The sequence below is a fragment of the Schistocerca piceifrons genome, chromosome 1 (genome assembly GCF_021461385.2).
Source record: "Schistocerca piceifrons isolate TAMUIC-IGC-003096 chromosome 1, iqSchPice1.1, whole genome shotgun sequence".
NCBI lineage: Eukaryota > Metazoa > Arthropoda > Insecta > Orthoptera > Acrididae > Schistocerca > Schistocerca piceifrons.
This window is the reverse complement of record NC_060138.1, coordinates 843182454-843209344: the sequence shown is the minus strand read 5'-3', so window position 1 is coordinate 843209344 and position 26891 is coordinate 843182454. Positions and strand designations below refer to the sequence as shown.

General features: G+C 37.9%; 1 protein-coding gene across 4 annotated transcripts in view; it reads right to left on the bottom strand.

The window, feature by feature from the left end:
* Positions 1-357: 357 nt before the first annotated feature.
* Positions 358-26891, bottom strand: part of LOC124715237 (thioredoxin reductase 2, mitochondrial) — a 61498-nt gene continuing 34964 nt past the window's right edge. For 3 of the 4 annotated variants that reach the window (XM_047243087.1, XM_047243084.1, XM_047243086.1), the window contains 3 exons: positions 17045-17209; positions 5996-6354; positions 3412-4244 (listed from right to left, as the gene is read on the bottom strand). In XM_047243087.1, coding sequence (XP_047099043.1) covers positions 4115-4244; positions 5996-6354; positions 17045-17209 — 654 coding nt within the window. In that variant the 3' untranslated portion in view covers positions 3412-4114. Of the gene's footprint in view, positions 384-3411; positions 4245-5995; positions 6355-17044; positions 17210-26891 lie in introns of those variants that run through there. The other variant, XM_047243085.1, reaches the window with a different exon arrangement.

Genomic DNA, 26891 nt, shown 5'->3' with positions numbered 1-26891 from the left:
AGAGGCTAGTAACAGTATGGATAGGCTAACCAATGTAGTTGCTCCTGCACTCATCACAAATCTTATAAATTATAGGGACCGTGAGTGTCTAATCAGGCACAGCATCTCTTATCTTGTCCTATGCTTCTACATACTTTGATGTTATCAAAGAAGCAATGGAAATTAGAAAGTATGAGAACAGTTTTAATTGGAGCTGTGCCTATAGTCTTAGTAGTGAGTGGAAGTGTGCTCTTAATGCCGAGAAGAGAAATTAGCTGGATTGTTTACACTCCTATGAGAGCACTGACCCCACCAGCGCAGACACACACACACACACACACACACACACACACACACACACACACACACACACACACACACTCTCTCTCTCTCTCTCTCTCTCTGAGAGCATGGCTTAATGACAATGTACATTTGGTCATTCAGAAGCCTTCTAGGGCTATAAATGGTTACAACAGCAGCAACCACAACAGTTGGTTGTTCCTGACGAAGATGATGTAGGATTTCACAGAGAGCTGGAAACTGTACCAAGATGTGTCGCAAGTGAACTTCATAACACCGTGGACTGATGCAATATATCCATTGTGGGTGTTACAGGTGCAGCCCTCTAGCTGCCATTTTTTAACCTATGGAACAGGAAGAGAAGTGATTGGTACTACTTTCTTGCCGCTAACTGCAATCACTGTTGCTAGGAACTGAGCTGCCCACTACCATTTCTGCACGTAATTACTTTTGGAAAGTGACAAAGTCATTGATCATTTCAGAAGATTTCCTCAGACTGCTTCATTCCTAACTGATTCAGTTCAGACCAGTTATCTTCACATATGTCTACACTGTTCTGTTTGAAAACATTCAGCTTTCCCAATTCCTTTCTTAGGTCATCTTTACTTTTGCCCACTGTTACAGTTCACAAGATAAAGCCTCGCATAACAAAGACAGAAAAAGAGACTTTTCATCTGTTTGACATTACATGCACTGCTTTTTTTTTCTTTCACTTTTTTTTTAAAACATATATTTTTGTGTCATGGAAATATGAATATTTGCATTTATTCTCCTTTGGAGAGGATTTTTTTTGTTCATTTCTACAGACAAGGCAGCTACAGTATTAACACATAACTAAAAAAATATTAATCAGTCACTGATTAATAAAAACTAAGATGTATGTTTATTAAGCTACTTCCTTACAAGACTGACAATTCACACTTAGTCTTTAATGAGTTCTACAAAGAGTCATGTTAAAAGCTTCATAGAGTGGATTTATAATGCAAGAAACACTGGAGAACAAACATACTGCAACAGTTTTTGGAGGATATTATTATGGTAACAATACAGTCAAGAGAGGATTTTTGTGAGTTTATTTAGGACCATTAAGTCACATGAGAGGCAATGTTGACTGAGAAGGAACAAATATGAACCAAACTAGATAAGATTTTCTTACTAGTTTCAGTTTATACATGATGTCTATAATTAAAGTACCAGTATAGAAACTGGTATAGAAAGAGAACCCCTGCTCAGAATGGTGTCAAATTTGAACAGTATATTATTCACACAGTGAAAATTTGACCAATAATTGACACTGTAAGCATTGGAATATGCACGGCACATGTTTGTTCCTCAGTTTGTATCTGAGATGCCCAACGGCCATCTCCATGAAGTAAAGCTCTTTTACAAGAACGGAGATAGTGCACCAGTAACCCTGCATAAGTTCGACACTCACGGGTATGAGGAAAGGTAATAGTCTGATGTCTGCCAAGGGTCTGGAGAAAAGAGTTACAAAATTCGAAGAGACATGTTCTTTTGAAGTTCAATGCTGTAGATGGAGGAAAGCATTTGACCCAACGTCTTGCCAAAAATGTAGCCGCAGCATTGCAGGAGGGTTGAGCGATGGTGAGCAAATACGCACAGGGGTGCGAGCACAGTGCCTACAATCTGATGACACATCCTGCATTGCTATCCATACAATATCATTGATGTTCAGGAGTTGTTTCCTGCTGACATGCCAGCTACACAAAATTCTACCTGGAATTTCTTGCTCAGGTGGGAGTGGACAGTGAATGGCTACGGAACACTCTGGACAGATGAAGCCCATTTCTACCTCCACAGACATGTTGATACATAAAAATGCAGAATAAGGGCAACGAAAAATCCACATGTACATCAGCCGATACCACTACATAGAGCTGACTGTGTTGCAGGTCGACTTCATTGCTTATCGGAGGGCCGTATTATTATTATTATTATTTTTTAGGAGATGAGCCCCGTTACCTGTACCATCATTGGTAAACACCTTTTTTTTGTGCACTAATGTCATTCCAGCCCCTGAACAGCATAAATGTATTGGTACAATCATTTTTATGCAAAACAGCACTCCTATGCACATTGCACAGCCAGTGAAGTGGCTACTGCAGAGGCATTTAGGAAATGCTAGAATTATCAACCTGGCCATCCAGGTCACCTGATCATAATCCAAGTGATTTTTGGCTGTGAGGTTATCTGAAAGATAGTGTGTTCAGTGCTTCCATTATGAATATAGCTGAATTGAAGGCACACATTGCACAACACATTCTGAACCTGACACCCCCCCCCACCCCACTCAAGACACACCAATCTGTGTGAAAACAGTGGACAGTACGTTGAAAATGTCTTACGTAAGTCTCACAACAATTAAAAACCAATGTCATTTTATTTCTTATGAAATTTTTAGCCCCAGAACAATTAAAAATCAGTTTTTCCCATCTGATGTGGATATGACCTTGCTGTGGTGTGTGAGCTTACTTAACTATTTAAAAAGCCACAATTGTTAACTGCCGAACTTGTGCAGTGATGCACATTGAATGGTATGGATAGTGTAATGTGCAACACAGACCATACCCATCATATTTCAATTCATCTGTTGTTTGTAGCCAACCTCACAGCACCGTCTATTGATAATTCCCCCACCACATCAGTAACAGGCTGTTCAAGTTTGATGTCTTTCTCAGCACTGGTTCTCTCTCTGCAGCATTCCAAAACCCTGTTTACTTTTACTCATATTATCAGTATTTTCCCCACCAAATAGAAAAACTATTACTATCTTTGAAGTCTCCTGTTCTAATTTAACTCACTCAACTATTTTTTCCTTCTTTCATCTTACAGCAAATAAGAGACATCAACAATTGTCATCTATGGTGCTATGCATTCATCATTCCTTTGCTTTCAAAGTCTGTAGTTGCGTCAGGGCTCACACTTCAATGGGGCAATTGGGTATAGTTCATACTTCGTAAAAGATGCCTTCATACAAATTTTAGATGGCTTCACTTGTCTTTCATTCACAAAGTTAAAAGAATGCACATAAAAGTAATGTAACTTGACATACAAAAATTTAGTGGCTATACTGTGGGAAACTGGTACTAGGAAGATAAGAACACAAGAGGAAACGGTTTTAGATACATTTATTTTACAACTGTAATTACAACATTTAAACAAGTAGTCTACAAAAATAAAAGTATTTTATGAAACTCAATCTGATGATTTAAAGCAAGGGATTCAAATATAAATTGTCATTTTAAAATACTGATAATGGTACAGATCTACATCATATCTGAGACATTTCGTGCTTATGGCCAAGTTACATCATGAAACGTGTGTGTGTGTGTGTGTGTGTGTGTGTGTGTGTAAACACTCAAAATACTAGGAACTAAGCCTCCTTTTATTTAATACTAGATCACATCTGTGTAATAAAATTTGAGCACCAAGTATTTACACCATGATCCACCAACACTCATTCGAACAAAGCAAGAAAAAATTAATTAGCAACAGCTTTCAAACTGAAGTACATGCACCATGAAATCTTTTTGGCAACTTTTATGCCAACTATAAAGTATCTCAAAATAAAAAATTGCTGAGGTAAGTTTCATACAAAGTTAAATGGCAAGAACAGTAGAATGATTCAGATAAATTTTTATTTATAATTAAAAATAATCGTTCCAAGCAAACTGTAGAACAGCAGTTGAACTGCTTTGAATAGTGAAGTAACTTGGCCCATACTGTTATGTTGAAAGTAAGGGATGCCAGGCTGCATACTTTTAATGCAACCCAGCCTTTTGTATATACTCCAAATCCTGTTTTTTTCTCTTCTCTAGCTGCAACAAGCCTGAGGAGTAGGATCCAGACCAGAGCGTTTTGTTATGTAGAGCCTTGTAAACTCTTCTGCAGTTGTTGGATGAATACCCACAGTGGTTACCAATTTATCCATAGTGAGACCACACCTGAAAAACAAACTCTGTTTCACAAAACAGGGTCAACTCTGCTCAGATGCTAGATAGCAATTTCAAAACAAATTACAACAGGTGGGGTTAGGGTTCTGATACCTTAAGGTATTCAAAGCAAGAGAGGATGTATAAATCACACTAGTCTGAGAAAAGTCAGTTTCATCTCATGTACTCTGCAACATATTGCACACTGAATGAAATAGGGTAATCTTACTGCATCAGCAACATTTTTCCTATTCCACTCAAGTAAAAAGTGAGCAAAAATGACTGTTTGCAGGCCTCAGTACATGTCCAAGAAAATATCTTACCATATTCTCATGATCCTGATGTGAAATGCCGAAATGGTATAAATAGAGTTGCTGCAGAGTCCTCGTGAAATGCTTCTCTTAATACATCCAAACACACTGTTTCACAAGGACACCATTCTTCCACGTATTTCCACTGAATACCATCAGCATATGTGTTTTACTTTCATATGGGCTTTACGATCAGTTGTGATCCTATAATACGGGACTTTATTTGACATCTAATGTCTTCTTTATTTTGTGAAGACTCCAAATGTTCATTGAGTACTATCCCAGAATTTGTCACACCAGTATCATGTAAGTGGTTTTCTTTAGATGTTACTCTTCTCCAGGACCTTCCACACTGTGACAATGATTCTGCATTTCCCTACACTCATTCAGTGACTATACTATACAGTACACAGCACCATTGGCAATGAGCAATTGGAGTGGTTCTGAACATCTCAAATTTTTTTCATACACTGAGAACATTATCGCTTCGCTCAGCTTTCTTGTGGCACAGCAGATCTTACTTTGTTTTCTACTGAATGTAACCATCCTGCATAACGTAACAGGTTCTAGTGGTCAAAACTAATTCGAGCATGTAACGTACATGCTGAAACTCCCTAAAGATTGTATCTTGGTTCTCAACAATAGGGTACAGTGTTTAACATATACCAAAGGTCCTGAAAGTTCAAGTGCTGTATCATTTGCAACATGAAGTGTGTTAAAAAGCGAACTGTGCATTCCAGTTATTTTTCATAAATCTGTACTGATTCTTTGAGGGAACAATCTCCTCCAGGAATGCCATTGCATTTAATATAAAAGTAAACTCAGGGGTCTTCATCTTTCTTATGAAGCGAATTCTGCAGAGTATTCAATACAAAGTCTACTTCTATCAACGTATGGCACATTGTTTGCTTTGAGTGCTCTTTTTTTTTCTTTTCTTTAATACTAGGAGATCTTATTTCAAAACACAAACTTGCAAGTTTATGCAGCAGTCCAACAGTGGTATTGTAGTAGATACTTCTTACTTAATATAATTTTAAAGCTTAGTATGTATTTACTGAGATTGTAATCTCTCTATACTTAGACCACTGAGTTTCTGAGATTTTTTCCATTTCATACTTTAAGTACAGTGTTAGTGACTGTTTATCAGTCCCACAAATCACAAAAACAAGTAGGTACACTTTATGCTTTTAATTCCATTTGGTTTTCTTTGCCTCTGTTGCCAACACTTGGCAAGTTAAGCAATACGGAAGCACAGCGGTCAATATACTTCAGAATTTTGAGTTTGTTTCAGTTACCAGAAATTAAATACTTAAAATGGTCTAGTATACAGTAAAATGCATTTCTACATATGAAATATGCCATCAGTAGCAAATGTAGCCCTTACATTAGGTTAAATTTACATTACAGGGAAATGTTATTCATAAAAAATTACCGAATAAAAAAATTACTTACTTTACTGCAGAGGCAAATCCTTGGATAACCTCACCAGCGTGGGGACCTACAAAATGCATTCCCAACACTTTCTGTGGTGATTCACGAAGGGAGACTACTTTGACGTAACAACGAGCAGGATTCCTTTGTGGTATGAAGAACTCTGTAGGCTTATAAAAAGCATGGAATACTTCAATCTTATCAGCACCAAATCTTTCTAAAGCTTTTTCCTCACTGAGACCCACTGTCCCATACTCAAGGGGTGTAAACACAGTTGTTGCCACATTTTCATAGTCCATTGTATGTGTGCTGTCAGTAAATAGCCGCTGTGCTAATAATTTACCAGCATGGATTGCCACTGGAGTGAGTTCTGGTTTCTCCTATATAAAGAAACAAACACAACTTATCAGGCCAACAGTAGTTAATTGAATGTAAATGGGACTGCGAAGTCCCTCATTTCTCTTATACATAGAGAGTACTGGCAGCTTCAATATTTGAATTACCATGTAAGTAGTTTTATCAAGATTAAGCTGTGCCATACAAAATATTGTACTCCCACAACCACAGCCCCAGTCACTCCAAAATTATTTTTATTCACACTTATTCCTCATCTGGTACAAATTAGTCACTGCTATGAAACAAAAGTTGTGTAAAGTTATTAGGGGACAGAAAAAGTCATTATCTGAATGTTGTTATGTCATAATGTTAGCATGTAGCACATCTCTATTTATGTACAAAATAAGAAGGGAAAAAGTTGGAAGTGTATGAAAGTAGATAAATACGATGTTATTTACAAACTTTCTCACAAGGTTTTATGAAACCCTACCAGTTATTAGTCTTATTTAGTAATCTCTCAATTAACATGGGGTTACATGGACCCCAGACTGCACAGTGAACCAAAAACATGGATTATCCGAAACACACATGGTTTTACTGAAAACTGCAAATGAGGACTCATCTAATAAAGTGAAAATAACTTCACTATATAAAAAAGTATTGAGTGCAGTTATTTTGGCCACTCACACAAGAGAACTGGACAAGAAATGCTGGAGAGGTATAGTCTGTGAACTGAAAAGTCAGCAGTGCTCATTGTGGGGGAAGTTGCCTATCCTGGAAGAATGCCGCAGTACAGGATGACTGAGAATCTGTCTCCATCTGGCCGTATCTAACAGTTTGCAATAATTTACATAGATTCTGTCAATCTGTGTTTCTTGCATTAGTATCTGTTTCCCGCATAGTGCCAACACACACTGTGGAAAATAAACACCCTCTCTGCATGTCTGAGTGGTGTCACCAGTGATTCACAAGGTGCACTGCAAAGAGTCAGTATAAAATTGACACCCTGTGGTTGCTACTTGTGACTGTGGGGAATCACCTGCTCACTCTTCAGTTTGCAAATCTATGAAGGACTGAAGTAAGTTCATGACCACAATCCAGAGATCTACCTTCCCTCACACTTCTACACTCCCCTGTTACATACCCAGAGCACAATTTATCCATGAATGTGGCTTTACTACACACAGACATGGTACACACATTTATTTAATATTTGTTCCTAACCCACTTCATTTAACAGTGGACATTAATTTTAGCATTAAAACATTACCTTTAATAATCTGCACTTTTTTCATACCCTGCAATGCCAAAGTCGTCACTTCGGGGAAAGAAATGATCATCATCTTTTTTGCTGTAAATTTAATGAAGTATAACCTTCACTAGAAGCCAAGATTCTCATGTTATTCAAGAGAAACAGCAACCTTCAAATGCCCCCCCCCCTCCCTCCTCCCATCCCACATGCTCGGGATTTTTAATATGTTGTACATGGCACTCCCTCCCACCACTGTACAAAATGTTTGTGACTATACAACTTTTCTGCTAATTTTCCTTTATTGTCCTTACCACAGGGGACAAACATACACACAGAAAATAAGCCACCAACATGTTACAAGGGAAGTGTCCCCACATTTAATGAAACATGAAATCAGAAACAGAAAAATATTTGCGGGATGCCCAACAGTGGGACTGAAGCCCTCATCAACCTCTGGTGCTAGAACATGAGTCACATGCGTTATAGTGCACTCTGTGTGAAAATATTTATTCTACTTTCAAAAGAATACTTCAAGGTTTCATTTTCTTTCTTCTTTTTCTAAAAGTTACTGAGCTCTGCATGGACAATCTGGAAACCAGATGTTCTGCACCTGGATAATGAAGAGCTCCCTGTATGTCAGATTTTTGCCAGTGCCCAGTTTCGTAAGAAATTTTCATACACTACAAGATGAACTGATGCCCACTGCTGTGGTGAGCGCAATTTTGTACAATTTCACACCAACAGACTGAATGATGATGTTTTTGTACCTTATTTTAACAACATACCAACTTTGAACTAACAGCTTTCCAGAGAAACATTCAAAGGAGTACAGTACACAATTAGTTAATTCAATACTCGCAAACACTCAATATTTGAGTACTTTAGCATATTCTTACATAATTTGTCAATACATTAAAAGGGCTATTACAACGAACATGAATATTGGCTGATCAGAGCCACTGAATGCTGGTTATAGGTGAGATAAATGTACTAACCGATCTTCGATCATACGAAATGATTGATTCCCAAGTTGAAGATTCAAAACCCAGAAATCTACTACCATACAGCTATACGAAAATGTATAAATGTCAACATATTTTAACACTTAATGTAATTACGATGATCATTAGGGACTTCTTAGAAAGATATGCAATGATAAACAATTATTTGTACTTTATTTTTGAAGTGTACTTGCTGCCTGGATCTACAGAACACGAACTAAACCAATAAATAAAATAAAAAGTCAGGGACTGGAATGGAATGGAGTACAAGGAAGCTGGAAGTTAAATGCTTAGTGGAGAAAAAGGCTGGAAAGATTGGAGGGGTTTGGTTTGTTATTGTCAAGAGCATGGTCTGAGATAGCTAGACAGCCAGCAGTGCAACAAGAAGCACAAAATTATTAGACCATAACTGCTTAATAATAATAATAATAATAATAATAATAATAATAATAATAAATAGTTAACAGCAGGACCAGTATGATTAGTAAGACAATTATGAGGGGAAATTCTGCCCATTACAGCTGTTCTACAGTGACTCTAGACTTTAGATGTATTCTTTACTAACAATAAATATGGATCTCTATGGCACCTGTTTGTTTGCACAATTACCAAGGAAAATAATAAGGCTACTACTATATCACCTCAATACTTTATAGTCAAGAAGAAATAAAAGCATAATAGTCATTTTAATGAAGAAAAGATCATGCAACTGCAACAGTCACTAGGTTACACATGGGGTCATGGTGAAATACTGCATTAACATGCAATTTCCTTCTTCCCTTTCTGACGGTTTCCGCTATTGTTCATTCACACAGTGACTGACAGATACATGGTCTCTCACACGATCAGTAACAGGAGAGAAGAAATTTTTTCAGAGTGTAAATTTCTAATAGATAGATAGAGTCGGCTTTCTACTTGGATTCAGTCTTACACCTTGTTTGGGATGAAACATTTTGTAGTTTGACAGACGAAACAAATTAATAGGGCAACACCTGGAAGTTGCATAGGACTGACAGGAGATTTATTTTTAATTTTTAAAAGTTGCAGTTCCTTCTACTGCAATTATCAATATCAATGAGACAATTAGGATTTTTATGTAATAAATTTGAAAGGTGTTTTGTCAAAAGATACCAAGAAAGTTAATGAAATATCAGAACCTAAGACAAAAGAAATGTGATTACCCAACACGCAATATAAAAGCAAGGAGTAGTAACACATTATCTCTCAGTTTAATACCACAGTAAAAACAATTTGCAACCAATAAGTTTTACTTTATGCAGAGAATGTTCTAGAAGTTACTTGTATTTACACCCCAGAAAGTTATTTTCTGTTGTCCAGGGGCACTACTCATTTCTTGATACTAGTGCTACGACTGTGTACCCATGTAGCTACCGTATTTACCCGAGTATAAGACAAGCATCAATATAAGATGACTCCTGCTTTTTTTAAAGATGTTCCTTGAGAATTTTTTAAAAATATATTTTGTCTAATCAAACTTAAAAACTTACATTAACATATGGTATTGGCTTAAAAAGTAACATTACACCTTTTCTAAACTTAGGTCATTTATTCATTTTGATAATACAAAGCGTAATAAAATAGACAAACAGAAATCGTTTACGTTTTTTTTATTTTTACTGGCTTTTTTGTTTATTTATCCTGTCGTCTGCTGTATCACTAAAACAACAACAATAATAATAATCATCGTCGTCATCATCAGCCTAACAGGACAGCTGTGAAACTTATATCTTTGTTGTCACAAATATTTGACTATTTCTTCTGAATATGTTGCAATTTCAGAGGTTGTGGTTGGGTGGGAATAAAAAAAAACAAAACAGTGCGTTTCACTTCTATACTGACTTGAGAACTGTTACAGTGTTTGTTGCTTCCAAACATACAGTCTACCCACGACTCTCTCATAGGCTTTGAAGAACCAGCAGCTCACACATCCCCCGTCATTCCCACCATACCACATGGTGAGCATCGACAATATTGCTGCATGAAATGCGGAAGTATGTCACTGGCCCCATCTTTAGCATCCCCTGCAGAATTGTATGCTATACTGAGCATATGCCAAATTTTAAAGTCAGTATGATTCAGAGTATAAACAAATTCAGTCAAACTGCAGTTTCAACTTTGTACAAGTTCATAAAAAGCCAAAGTATGCAGAACAGATTCCCATAGTTAGTAACATAATGAAATTTGCTGCCCTCTCATCACTCCCCATCCTGCAGTCATCGTAGTTCTCAGCCAACCTTTCCATAGTGCTGTGTTTGCACAATAGTGAAACACGGAGGGCAATATCCTCTAGCGAACAGGTCATATGTAATAACAGCAACTAATACATAAATAAAAGATTGCAATCACAATTCAGTGCAATTCTTGAACTTTTGCTCATCACATGATATAGTGCCATCTGTTGGTACTATCTCCACAACAGGTCTTTTCACTGTAATTTATTCTTGTGATATCAAGTTCAGTCAGTTGAATGTGGTTTATTTCATCTGTTAAGACATTTAATTCATGATTAATTTCCATTCTCATTTCATCTTAATTTCATCATCCTGCTCTAAAGCTGATGATATTTTTCCCCGGTATTCTAACATGTGACCAATGACCAAATTTCTCATTTTCAACTCACTCAGTCATTACACTTTCTCACAACCAAATAGAATACTTGGGTTCACAATCAAGTAAAGGTTTTTGTAGGACAAGATTTTCGCTTTTGAATGTTACCTTACTTGAAAAGTAGCAGAAATGAACAGTATGTATATGGTATCCATAAATGTTTGAGAACTTCCACTGCAGACCTGTTCAAACACAACAAAATTTTGTAAGTTAATAGCATTAAATTCTATTTCCTCCTGTGTTTCACAAAATCCTCAATTTTTTAAGCAGAGTGTTAGATTGTTGTAGTGCCTAGCTCAGTTTCTCACACATCCATCCATTGCACTAGTGTCGCAAGTTAAATGTCACGTGATTGATTGATACTATATTGAGCATGTCTGCGTATTGGGAAATCTTGAGCCTAGGGCTGTGTTTGATCGCGACTAACTGCTTGGACAATTCAGTCACAGTCACAGTCCAGGAAATCTCAGGTTCTTTTTGACTTTCGGCCTGCAATCTAGTGACTTTTGTTGGTACTATCACAATGACCTGTCTTTGCGTTTTCAATGCACTGTGGATTTTAAGAATAAAAGTAACTGTGAAACAAAGACTGAAATATCTTCTACGGAGCAGGTCACGCGTAACAATGCCAGCTAATAAATAAATAAATAAATAAATAAATAAATAAAAGATAACAAACATGATTGTAATTCCCAAGCTTTCGCTTGACCAGCAGTCTAGCGAGGCCTTTCCAAATAAAAAAAAAATACTCCCCAAGAGGTGGCAGGGGAACACGCACACACACACACACACACACACACACACACACACACACACACACACACACAAGGATTTAACTTTCACAAGCTTTTGGAGCCAGTTGCTCCTTCTTCTGGCAGAAGAGTTGAAGGGGAAGGAAGAGGGGTGAAGGAAAAGGACTGATAAGATTTACATGAGTACAGTTTCAAAAAGTCACCCAGAACCCCAGGTCAGGGGAGACTTACCGGACAGGATGAGAAGGAAAGACTGATTGTTGGTGATTGCACTGGATAAGATTTGAAAACCTGAGTGCTTAAAGGTGGAAGAGAAGGTAATATGCAAGACAGAGATTACTACTAAAATGTCGGGCACAAGTTAATAAGAGTGAAAAGCTAAGTGCATTAAACGTAACAAAGGTGGGAAGGTGGACAGCAAAATATAGACAACCCAGAAAATGAAAGACGGAGAAAACTGAAATAGCGTGAAAAAGGGGTAGTTACTGTGAATAAATGCTGAGAGAGAGGAAATTAACACAAATTAATGCCAGGTGGGTGGCAGGTGCTAATGACATGTTGTAGAGCTAGTTCCCACCTGCAGAGTTCTGAGAAAATAGTGTCTGGGGGAAGAATCCAGATGGCGCGTGTGGTGGAACACACACCGAGGTTGGGGGTTGGGTTGTTTGGGGGGAAGAGACCAAACTGCGAGGTCATCGATCTCATTGAATTAGGGAAGGACAGGGAAGGAAGTCAGCTGTGCCCTTTCAAAGGAACCATCCTGGCATTTGCTTGGAGCGATTTAGGGAAATCATGGAAAACATAAATGAGGATGGCTGGAATGGGATTGAACCATTGTCCTAACCACTGCACCACCTCACTCTGTGGGCACCGAGGTAATGACTATCATGTTGTACAGCATGCTCAGCAACAGGATGGTGTGTGTTGCCTGTATACACCCTCTGCCTATGCTCATTCATTCTGACTGATAACTGAGCTGTAGTCATGCTGATGTAAAAGGCTTAACAGTGTTTACATAATAGCTGGTATATGACGTGTCGTTTCACAGGTGGCTCTCCCTTTGATAGTACATGTTTTGCCAGTTACAGGGCTGGAATATGTGGTGGTACGAGGGCGTATAGGGCAAATCTTGCACCAGGGACAGTCACAGGGGTAGGAGCCATTGTGTAGGGAGAGGGGTGCTGAAGGAGCATAGGGTCTGATAAGGACATTGCAGAGATTGGGAGGGTGGTGAAAAGCTATTCTAGGTGTGGTGGAGAAAATGTCTGACAGAATTTCTAAACTGCACCCTTTCCCTAAACCTCTCCAAACCTTTTCCTTCACCCCTCTTCCTCTCCCTGCAACTCTTCTGCCAGAAGAAGGAGCCGAGCCACTGGCTCTGAAAGCTTGTGAAAGTTATATCCTTTGTGTGTGTGTGTGTGTGTGTGTGTGTGTGTGTGTGTGTGTTCCCCTGTTGCCACTTGGTGAGTAGATTTTTTTTATCTGTCCATTTACATTTATTATCAGTAATTGATTATTTTCATTATTATAACTGTACATGAAGATAGAAAAAAAAAAGAAAAAATTAATTTCTGAGCTTATTTTCCAGTGCATAAGAATAAAATGATTATTTTTTAATATCTTTTATCGATTTTATTTGTACTTTGTACCACTGGAGGACTAAGCCCCTTGGAGGCCCTGAAGAGAGAAACTAAATGAGGCCTCCAGTCTGCTTAGAAACTGATGTATTTGTAGCGTACATTTTGTAAAAATTGAATATTATACAAGTAATGATTAACAAAACAACCAAGAATTCATCATGTGTGTCCTCCACACTCTACTAATTGTAATGTACATACTTGAAGATATAGATGAGAAACGTAGAATACAAATCGGCATTTAGCGCAGCAACCATAGAGTAGGGTGCAAAGAAATACAAAATAATAGACTAAGAAAATTACTTTTTAATTTTTTAAATCTAGAAACAAATTTTGTACAATTATAATATCAGTTACGTTTGTAACCTTAGTATGAGATAGTAGTTATATTGATATTATTAAAGTGTATGTTTTCGTACCTTTATTTTGCTGAAGCTCTCAATGCCATGGAATCTATTTCACCTAAAACTTTTCTTTCAGGTGATTAACTGGACAGATTGGCTAGTCATTCTTGATACACTGTACAGTGAATATTTTTTTTTATTAGTTTCAGTTTAGAATTAGTTTCAGATTAGACAAACTTCTCTCGCATGATGTGACTGACACAAATGGTTGAAGTGATGTACACGGTAATGATTCACTGAAGTCCTACTTAATCACAAATTTGAGGATTTCTTGGGCTGCCCATCTCGCAGGAACATCCGTACTTGTATCAGTGGCATGTAGGTGCCTCTGATATCTTTTTATTTCTTGCACACCTGCTCCTTATCAAACTAATATTGACTTTCTACCAGATTTTCTTGTGCTACAACCAGGGTCTTATCCGGAGCTTCAAGCATAAATTTTGTCACAACAATTTAGAAAATTTAGTTGATTTCCTTCATGCCCATATATTATAACAATTCTTTCATGAATCAGTCCATGGATTCTAACATCAACTGATGAACTACTACTTGAATCAATAATCCACTATCATAGCTAGTTACCCAGGATTGCTTTGTTTATGCTCCTACTTCCTCCTCATCAATCAATTTTACTGTCCACATCACTGCAGTGCCTAGTGTCAAAAGTAACAGCACTGCCTATAGCTGTAGTTCATTCCATCACTAAAAACTCATTCAGGATTTTAATTTGATGAGTCCTTTATTCAAAGTCATTTTTGGAGATTGTAGATACTGGTGGACTAAATTTGCTTCCTTCAGGATCATGTGAAGAAAGTATATTTAGATGAAAAAGGTAAAATGACATCACTGGAAGCTTACCGCAAATCTAGTAATGAGGTCTGCTTTGAATGGATCTTGTATAACTTTAAAAATGCTAACAACTGGTTTCACATTTTCTTTTATGATTTTAACTGAATTGTAATAAGAACTCCAGCAAGTATCAGACAATTGTTTCAAACTTGTTCCTATTTCTTCTACAATTAATTCCTATCAATATTGGATGCAGAAGACAAGAAGAATGAATTTAACTTCTCCACAGTTCCAATCCAGGTGACACTATAGGGGACACCCGAGAATGCATAAACTCCACAGAAATGTAAGGAATTATTGGCACAGGGCATGAACATGGCTTTTGAACTGACTTCTCAAATTTTTCATTGTATTTCTCCCTATGCACCTCACATTGATGCAGCAGTGTCATAACCTTGAGCCCTACACAATGCAATATCCAGTCCATCTTTACCCCAGCTGCTGTTGTCTACCTTCTGACATATACTCTGCAGTCCTTCCAAACCTAAAAGAACAAACTGAAGGAAGTGTGTAACTTTGACCAAGCTATCTAACTATATGGCTGATCTGTTCAGTTTTGCTTTTATTGGGAGTGCTGTTAAAAATTGTTCTGTAATATTTAGTATTTTTTTATATCTGCATTAATTTGTTCCTTAACATGTTCAGCCAAAATAAATATAAATCCCTTTTGATAAATAATAAGGCACTCCCTTTACCTACCAGTGGACTCTCAATAGTGGATCTCTTTCATCATGGATTGGATCAGTTCTAAGAAATTTCCTGTTTTCTGATGTGATGTTTGCATGATGACTGTGGAAACCAAGGGCTAAAAATGCTGCAATACCTAAAAGGCAGTGAAAATGTTTCCCTATTTCTTGGTCTCATCATTAACTCATGCACATATTTTTAAAATGTGTTTTATAGTAAATCTGTGTATGTGGCTTAGGTATCAAAAAACATTTCATGTACAATAAGTGTGTCTAGCAAGACAACTGGTTAGCATTTTAGAGTTTCATAGTTCTATGCAATGTTTCACAAAAAAACTCAAACTTCTGAGCACATCCAATATCAATTACCATAACCTGATTATAGATAAGTTTGTATGCAAGTTTATATTCTGCACACATACAGGGTCTAACTCCAAACTTCCTCTTATTTATTCAACATATTCTGGCCTTATTTAGGATTTGATTAAAAATGGTCTAGTCCTGGAGGCCTCCAAATCTGAAAGCTCTCAAGATCACCTCCTATACGCACAATATAACTTGAAAATTTTCTGAGAGCAGATGAATGACACCAGTCCAGTACACATTCTTTCCACTCATTGCCAGCCCCTTAGCTAGGGAACAATACAGCACCCATAGCAATACATCACTGTAATAGATATTGTTAATACAATGTTCATTCCAGCATGCTGCTTACCCTGTAACAAGATAGTAGTGCTTGTTTCCTCCATATACATCCCCCCCCCCCCCCCCCCCAACCAGCCTATGTGCCAAGCATCAATCGCATGCTTCTATTCCCAACATATTCCACAAAAAGTGTCAAGTTGTATTATGCTTCTATTGTATGCTGTATCATATCACAAATAAAACGTTCAAGTCACATTGCTGGTTCAAGGTCTATTCTTAACAGTAAAAAGAATTCTCGAAGTGGGCAACCTGTCCATATGTTGGTTGCAGTCTTCAATGGAGATTGATACAAAGGCAGAAATCAGATGCTTCATTATACAGTATAAGTTTACATTAAAGCACAATGTAATATAAATCCTAATGGCAAGAACTATGGTCAATAATTACTGCAGTTTAAAAAAAAAGCAGCTACAGCTGTGGTCAACAGATTATGTAAAATTCAATAAAATTGAGTTTTACACTCTTTCTTTTGGTGGTAACAAAATAGGCAGTTTTTAAATGTGATGACAGTAACAAATGAAGTGCACATATCGCTTGATTTTGAGTGTAGGGCTCAATCCGAGGCTTTGCACTGAATGAGGATGTGAATATGTTCAAAGCTACAAAAGCCTGGCTTTCAAAACTAGGAGTTCCTCCTTTCTTTTGACAACCAGGTCACTAACATTAATGTATATTGTCCATATTGGACTCAATATTCATCAAGGTCATATAATTAAGACTACACACACACACACACACACACACACACACAGAGAGAGAGAGAGAGAGAGAGAGAGAGAGAGAGAGAGAGAGAGAGAGAGAGACCAGTTTGTCGACTTACATGCAGAACATCTCCAACTGCAAAAATGTGTGGTACATTAGTACACTCATCACAGACAGCAATCTTGCCAGATTCTGGAAGGGTTTTCACTCCTGCAGCACTCACAGCAAGCTCAGTTGTTAAAGCACGACGACCCACTGCAAACAATACTGTGTCGTACACATCCTGAAATGAAATATAAAAGCATACATTAGCTTTGATACATTGTGTGTGTTGGGCAAATACATGACCCAAAATTTCATGGATACAGGTGTGGAGGGCAGAGGTGGAGGAGGAGGAAGTCCATACAGCCTAAGCAAATTCCTATATTTTGATAGTGTTGATCATTTCTGAAGGTATTACAGTCAATGAAACATAATGGACTTCCTCACAACATAGTGATATGATCTGGCAGATAAATTCAAAACGATTTTGTGTGCATACATTGGTAACTTCATATATGTGGTTTGTATTCTCAGCCATATGGCAGTTTTGAAATTCCACAATATTTCAACAATAATAATGTTATCATCATTTGGAAAACTGAAGAATTAGCATTTGCCTTTTTTCAATATATTTTAAACGGAAAAGTGTTATCAGTCAGACAACAACTGTAATTAAAGATTCAAGAAGATAGGATGATTTATCATCACACAAAAGCTCTTTACATTCTGCAGACGACAAACTCCCCATCTAACAGTAAAGACAAAATCTCTCAAAGAATATGATCATATCCATGATAATCATCAAGAGCCCCAGATATGAATAAATAAAAAAGGTACAGTGTGTGTACTTTCCTTCAGGATGCTGTTAGTCTCTCAGCATCCTTCAATACACTGAATCAGGTAGTTAACACTGCATCTTTTAAACTGCTTTCCAGAACAATTTAGTATTGCCCTTGTCTGCAGGTAAAATAACAATATCTGGATTATCCGTAAGTGAACGGAAAGCAGCCGCCTCTGCTGCTATTATATTACTATTGGGTGCATGTACCCTAGTCAATACATGACATGCCTTCCTCCTAGTGCGCTCTGCAGGCTCAAGAGGTAGTTTAAAACCAGCCTGTTCAATAGAACTAATAAAACCGGCCTGTTCTACAGAGCTAATAAAACCAGCCAGTGGTGAACACTTGAGCATTGGTGCAAAATTTAAACCTTTCCCTAGCACAGATAAAGCTGCATTGTCAAAGCCTTTCTCTGTGAGATTTATCACATAATTGTAACATACAGCAATGGAAATGTTCGAACTTTGCCAAATGCTGGGCACTTACAAAATGAACTTCCCACTCAGACTGAACTGTGAAGCACCGTCTAGCCAGTCCCTAGGAAAAGCATAAATGGAACCTAAACAATTCTCCGGAAACAAAATGCAGCTGTTGATGAATGTAATTGGTCATTTCAGAAACAGCTAGGCAAGTGCGTTGCGCAATGCGATTAGCGGCTGGAGAATTAACATGATGTAGAACTTTGACAAATGTTGGAACAATATTCTGAGAACGCACATTGTAATCTTACTCTACTGCTGCGAAGTTTACCCAAGCAACAATGCATTTTCTCCCTGTAGAAGTGAACAGTGAGGGCCGAGTATATCCAACTGTATATATGTTCAAATAACTTGCGGGAATGCAGCCAATTGTCGTCGTCAACATCTGCGAATGTTTCAACAGGTGCACACCCTGTCAATTTTCAAAGTAATACTGTAGCAAGTAAGTGGACAGCAAAGGAATTTAAAGCCTGAGTTTTCACAGCAATTCTTTCTGAAAAGACACACACACACAAGGGGGGAGGGGGGGGGGGGAGGGGGGCCAGGGAAAGAAAGAAAACACTAGTGGCACCACACAAGCAGAGATGACCAACAACAGAAATTATCAATAGTGAAAATTACCAAATATGAGTGCTGTAGCATGAACTCCGTCCCTCTGTTTTTTGACAATGGAGAGAGTAAGATTACATGCAGAATTTCAGCAAAAACCTCGATCTCTATGTAGAAGGTTACTTGTTAATTTAATCTCAACTGCTTCCTTGCTAAAACTATACCAATAGCTGAAGTGTATGCCAGAATCTGTGTTGTTATATTCCACGGGATGACCGGCGCCAGGACAATGTTCTGCAATAGCCAATTTGCTCGGCTGCTGTAAGCGTGTGTGGCGCTTATACTCAGTACATCATATACATTACATGCCACAACTGCAAGGAATACGACAGACACCTGTCTTAGGCAAAATATGACCAATCTTGTTCGAGATGCTCCTTACATAAGGCAGAAAGGCTGTAGACCCAGGTGCCAACTCTGTATTAACATCCCTCACTCGGTTCATGGTTGGTTGATAGCACAACAGATGCCTGACCTGTCCTTCACTACATACATTCTGACAGATGGTGACTTCACGATGTGTTAACTCAGATGACAAATGATAAAACACCCAGGGTCTGAAATGATGTGGGCACTGTGAACCAAGGTACAAAGTACGCCTTAATGCTGAGCTGGATGGTGATCATTATCAGTCTTTATCTACAAGTCAGGAGGAGTAAGCTTCCTATAAAAGGCATAAGCCAATGAACCATCACCAACCTTCCTCCTGACCAACACATTAAGGAAGGGAAGGCAGTCATCCTTTGCAACCTCCATCAAGAAACGAATATTCAGATGGATTGAATTAAAATTTCTGAAAGATCATTCAAATTCTCACTGCCATGAGGCCAAACAACAGAAGTATCACTTACACATCTGAAAAAACACATTGGATTCAAAGCCACAGACTTCAACGCACGTTCCTTGAAGTCTTCCGTAAACAAATTTGCAATAGTATGTGACAACAGGCTCCCCATCACAACTCTATCTGCCTGCTAACAGTACTGGTCATTGAATAAAAAGTAACTGGAATTCAACATGTCAAAATAGGTTTGTTAATCCATCATCAAACCTAACCTTACTAAACCGTAATGAATCAGACAGAGGAACTTTAATGTAGATAAAGCTATATCAAAAATTACTAGAATATCAGAGTCATTCAAATTTATTTCCTGTAATAGACATAATAAATCCACCAAATTCTTAATGTGATGCTCACACTGACCAACTAGTGGGCTCAACAGAGTAGCAAGGTGTTTTGATTCACAATATGTTGCAGCACCAATATTCTTGACAATGTGAAGAACAGGAACCTCTATTTTGTGGAGCTTTGGGAAGTCACATACCCTAGAGGGAACAGCACAATAAATATTGAGATTCTTGGTGATCTTCTGTGACTTAGTTCAGTCCTAAAGCCAAGAAAAAAACTTTCAAGATGCTGTAGCGTGTTTGAAAGCAATAAAAACCATCAATGATTTGCTTGCTACTGGATGTGAGGATGGGCAACACAGATACATTACAGGAAAACAGAGAAACCAAATTTGATTAATGGAATTAACATTATAAAATAATGCAACAGAAGAGTACATTGCAAACTGAAACAAAAAAGATTCACCATCACAGTTCAGTTACTGTCACAAAGCTCTCCTAAATCCAAACAAAATAAATCAGAAATATTGAATCACTTCTTTATTACTACTTAACAAATGCCACAAAAATTGCACTGAAATATTCAAACTGTATATAGACAAAAAGTTGTGGGATAAGTAGTGTTAATTATTGCTGTAAGCCTATTTATTGATTAACAAATATAATATTGCATGTACTTGTATGCTGCTGTTTATGACATTCCATAAATGCATTATTTAGCATTGATGTCTTGAGGTCTAATTATTAGCCATAGAAGTTTAGCCACAAGTGATTAAATTGAAATCTGCATAGAATATTTGGCAACATCACATATCCCTAGTAGGTTTTACTCCAGTTTGATATCCACCTGAAAGCCTAAAAATGCCACATGTTTAGCTATATAAAGTGAGTGCCCACTGATCTTTTAATTATGACAACTGCAGGTTGTTCTTGTCTAAAACTGCATAATGTAAATTTCTGTAACAGTAAGAGTTTAGCTTTTACTGTAAACAAGTTGTAAGGCTGCCCACTAATCTCTTGGCTATATGTATTATAGGCACGACTGAGCACTTAAGTTTATTTCTTCTTAGGTCACAAAAGTCATGGGATACCTCCGAAGATGTTTCAGACCACCTTTTGCCCTGCATAGTGTAGCAACTCAACGTGACATGGATGCAACAAGTCGTTAGAAGACCCATGCAGAAATATTGAACTATGTTGCCTCTATAGCTATCCATGATAGCTTAAGTGTTGTTGGTACTGGATTTTGCACACAAACTGATCTCTCAATTATGTCCCATAGGATAGGATTCATGTCAGCAATCTGGGTGGCCAAATCATTTGCTCCAATTGTCCAGAACGTACTTCAAACAAATTGTGAACAACTGTGACCTGGTGACAATGTCACCTCTGTTTTAGAACATCAAGTCCATGAATGGCTGCAAATGGTCTTCAGGTAGCCAAACATACCCATTTTCAGTCAATGATTGGTTCAATTGGACCAGGGGACCTAGTCCGTTCCACGTAAACATAGCCCACACCATTATGAGCCACCACAAACTTGCACAGTGCCTTTTTGACAACTTTGGTCCATGGCTTTGTGGGGTCTGTGCCACACTAACTATCAGTTCTTGCCAACTGAAATCTGGACTCACCTGACCAGGGCACCATTTTCCAGCCACCTAGGGTCTAAGAGATATGGCCATGAGCCCAGGAGATTTTTGCTGCAGGTGATGTTGCTATTAGCAAAGTCACTAGCGTCAGTTGTCTGCTGCCATAGCCCACTAACACCAAATTTCACCATACTGTATTAACGGATACATTTGGCATATGTACCACATTGACTTCTGCTGTTATCTCAACCAGGGCTGCTTGTCTATTAGCACTACCAACTTTATGCAAACACCACTATTCTTGGTCATTAAGTGAGGGCCATTGCCACTGCATTGTCCATAGCCTGAAATTTGGTATTCTTGGCACACTCTTGACACAGTGAATATCAGAACATTGAATTTCCTAAGGATTTCCAAAACATAATGTCCCATGTGCCTGGCTCCAACTACCATTCCACATTCAAAGTCTGTTAATTTCCACTGTGTGGCCATAATCATGTCTGAAACCAATTCACATGAATCACCCGAGTTGCACCAACACATTGCTCTTTTATAGCTTGCGTATATGATACTACTGCCATCTGTATATGTGCACATCGCTATCCCAGGACTTTTTCCTCCTCAGTGTATAAAGAGTCCTCAAACGTCCCCAGCAACTTGCAAAGTCAAGAACAGGAGTGGAAAAGTACCAAACCTTGCACTCTATATTATATTATTTTAACCAGTTCACATTTAATTTTATTCCCAATGATACAATTTTGCTTATGTGACCCTCTATTTTTTAACCAGTTCAATTATGCACCTCTTTTAGATGAGATCACAACTCCAGGGTATTAGCAAAACTTGGGGCCCCTATCCATCATAGTTAAAAAGTTCTTGGCTGATGCATAACTTTAGTCTGGCCATTGTAGTGTAATTGCTGAATGTGTAATAATGTATGCAATTTGTTAAAAAATGGCCATTGATGTAATTGTCATTAAGCTATGGATCAATACCTTAAGAAGTTGAGATGATTATCTTTGCCTTGTTATGTTTATCTGTGCATAATCATCTTTGGGAATCAGTAATGTACTTGAAAATGGGCTTATAGTCCGAAACCTCAGTTGTGCAATAACAGTAATAATATATTGAAAAAAGGCCAAAAACAGGGTTTGTTTGGTTAATTTACGATGTTTCACCAAGAACCCACAGTTGATTCAATTAAAACCTCTATTTTTTGTTGTTATGGTATAACTTCAGCCATGGAAGGGGAATGCTATTAACAACATAACATTTCATTATCCCTTGTAGAATTTTATGAGGTACACAACTGAACACTTTGGCAAGGTCATAGAAAATGTCAACATGGTAAATTTTCTTGTATCTTTCTATCAAAAGAGAATCTGTGAAATCATTTATTGCTTTCTGTGTAGAAAAGCATCCAGAAAAAGGTAAGCTGAGCAGTGTTAAAAGATATTCTGAAAAGCAATTCAGTAGCTTGTTATAACCTGCTATAACCTACTACCTTCAACTACTTTTTAAACTACTGGAAGGACATATGACTCTATAGTTAGAAGTCATTTGCTTATGTCCGCTTCTAAATATGTGTTACCACTTTCAGAAGTATACCACGGTTCATTGAGTGATTACTGATTACACAGGCAACTACAAGAGTACTTTCGATTTCTAACTGCTTAACACAACTGGAAGCCCAAGATGATTTATTACCCATGTTTTAGACATTCCCTACAGGTATTCCATGCAGTTGCCACAAGTGGTGACATGGTGAACAATGCAGTATTCCAACTTTTAAAGACATATCAAGTGGCCAGATCAGTACCAGTTAATTAATGTACTAATCTTTCCCCACTACAGTTCTATGTCCTGTGGCTTTGGAAGCAAGAACATACAACTACCGGAAAAATTCACATTTGTGATAAACAAGTGGTGCTGGGTGAACTCTATCCAGATGAATACTTTATCAGAAATTTTTTTCAAACTGCCTTATTTTCTGCATATAAATATCAAATATGTAACCAGTTTTTGGCTACTGGTCTAGCAAATAATTTGGCAAATTCCAATTTGGAAAGCCAGTGTGTGTAAAAACACATTTGTAAAATAAAAAGCGCAAAGTAAGATGCACACCAAATAAACGGAACATTAGCATTTGGTGTCTTCAAACAGAAAAAATGCTTAAATTTGGCAGCTATCTAAAGTTCAAAGGTTGATATAACGCAGAAACTTTAATGTGGCTGTTTTAAGTGGTGGATGATTTGAATTGTGGTTGTGTCAAATACCAGTAGAAGTCTGGCCTGAGAACCTAGTTTCCAAATGCTTTGTGTTGTGTATTGCTGGCTTTTTTCTTATTTTGAAATGAGCAAAGAAATTAATCCTGGTGCATCAGGGAGTTCGATTATGACCCTCACAACACCAGATGGGTTTGGTTTTTTCTCTGAGGAAGTGTCAGTTCTCTTTTTGCAGAAATATCTAACAAGGTTGTAGACTGGCCATCCTGTGAGAGAGTTTGTTTGTTTCTTTCTTTGGTTTTAGGGTGCAAAAACAATATGCACCCATGTCAAAACTGTGAAATATGAAGACAAAGAGAGGAGTTAGAAATGACTACATGTCAATCCCAATTGAAGGAAGAGAAGACAGCTAAAAACAGTGATGCAGAGAAAGATCAATAAAATATGCCACAGAGGAATGGAGGTCCAGAACTAAAAATTACATGGTCTTCGCTATATTGTTACAATGGATAAAAAGTAAAACACAGTCAACAGCCCTTGTGTCATTCATTAAAACAGCCGATAACTCTCAGGGCAAACACAAGTGGAAACTTAAAATGATTAAAAAATGGGCATTCCATCAGGAAATGATGGACAGTTAAAAGTTGGGCGCAATGTGCACAAAGTGGTGGGCGAGCGCCACTAAATAAATGCCAATGGCCAAAAATGCAGTGCCCAATATGTAACCTAGTTAAAATGACCTCATATGTAACCTAGTTAAAATGACCTCTTTGCGGTGGGAGGGCCAAGAGAACGTCATCCACTGTCAGTCCGAGAGCCATCAGTGTACATGAATGTACTATCGCAAAGTCCCATGTGAAGGTCATGAAACTGAAGGCGATACAATGAAGCTGTAGTAGTGTCCTTAGTAAGGAAACGAAGGCCAAGGTGGAATCGAGCCGCTGCACGAAGCCAAGGTGGTGAAGGGTTCACACCCACCGGCAGAGTGGCAGGTAGCATGAAGTTTAGCTGCTGGAGCAAGGACTGAAAGCGAACTCCAGCAGGTAATAGAGAAGAGGGATGCGTCCCATACTGGTGATCGAAGAAGGAGGCATAAGATGGGTGGCCATGCATTGCAGACAAACTGCATGCATACCTGCTGACGAGAAAGTCATGGCGGTAGGACAGCAGTAGTCCAGCAGCTTCTGCATGCAGACTAACAACCAGGCTAGAGTAAAAGGTGCCAGCTGCCAAATGGATGCCACAATGGTGGATAGCATTGAGATGGTGTAAGAGGGACGGATGTGCATATGCATAAACAAAGCATCCACAGTCTAGTTTCGAACAGACAAGGGACCGGTACAAATGGAGGAGGGTGGTTCAATCTGCACCACAGGAAGCACCTATTAGGACATGTACAACACTGACGGACCGTGTACAGCGGACTGCCAGGTTAAGACATGGGAGGACTAAGAAAGTTTCCTATCGAGCATGAGCCCCAGAAATTTTGTAGTTTCTACGAATGGAAGAGCAACAAGCCCAAGATGTAAAGATGATGGACACCACCAGAATTCATACAAGCAGTTTTGTCAATGGCAAACCCAAGATAAGTGACACCTCTATGCACAAGTGTAAGTCGTCTATCTTTCATGAAAACATTAGGGGACTTAACAGCAAAGAAAATCAGCTATCAGTTAATATAAATGACAGAAATTGTAGAAACAACGCTCAAATGTTACGCTTTACAGCTCATCATATCACAAATGGCATTAACTTATTACATTTAGATTCTAACTACGACATTGCAAGCTACAACTTTAGGGCAAAAAAGAAAGAGGTGGTGTAGCTGTTTTTGCTAAAAATAATGTCATATTTAGAGCTACAGATGTAAGGAGATATTGTTAAGAAGTATTTGAAGCATTAGAAGTTACAGTTGACAGCTCCCCAGTAATAGTGGTGGAAATCTGCAGGGTACCTGGAACTAACCTTAGAGTCTTTTTGACTCAAATAGAATTATTGTTATCTGCTATTTTTCTAAGAGTAATGAAATTATCATTATGGGGGATTTTAATGTAGGCTTTTCAACTGAAAACAACAACAAAGTAGAGCTCCAACATCTGATGAATTCATATAATCTTATTCCAGTAGTTGACTTTCCCCATTAGGTTCACACCTGAGAATCATACTTTGATAGACAATAAATATATTTATAGGTTTAAGTAGGTACCATAGCTTCACTGTCACCACACCTTGAATGGACTGTGTGACCATGATGGACAACTCTTCATTCTGCATGACAATACACCCCTCAAAAAATTAATCCCCATCTGGATATCTATTAGGTCAATGACTAGTCATGCACTGGAGGTCTTTAAACACAAACTGCAACATATGGACTGGAGCCCAGTATACACAGTGGATGAGGTTAACGCTACATTTCATATACTGATAAATGAGTTCTCAGCCACTTTGAAAAGGTATTCTCAAGAAAGTTTGTTAGAAGCAATACTCTTACACAATGAAAAAAACCCTGGACAACAAGGGGAATTAAATAATCATGTGTAACAATGAAGAAACTTTACACTGCAGTTAGAATGCATAAGGACAACAACGAAAACTGGCCATTATAAAATGTACTGTAAGATACTAAAGAATATAATACAAAGATCAAAAGCATTATATTGTGAGCAAGAAATTGATAATTCTCATAACAAAATGAAGACTATCTGGAATATTGTTAGAAGGGAGACAGGGAAAACAATAAGAACTTTTGAAGAACTCAAATTTCAACATTAAGGAAATTTAGTACACAATCCTTAAAGTATAGCCAATACTTTCAACAAACACTTCCAGTCAGTTTCAGAACAAATAGGCTGCAAGGGCTCTGTTGATGCAAGTTCCGAGTCATATGCAAAAAACTATACCCACAACTACAGGTTAAATTCATGTTACACCTGTCACAGCATCATCTCCCTCAAGAATACATATTACACTGGGGTAGATAATATCTCTAATAATTTACTAAAACAGAGCTGTGCTTCTATTACTGATGTACTTAACCATATTTTCAAT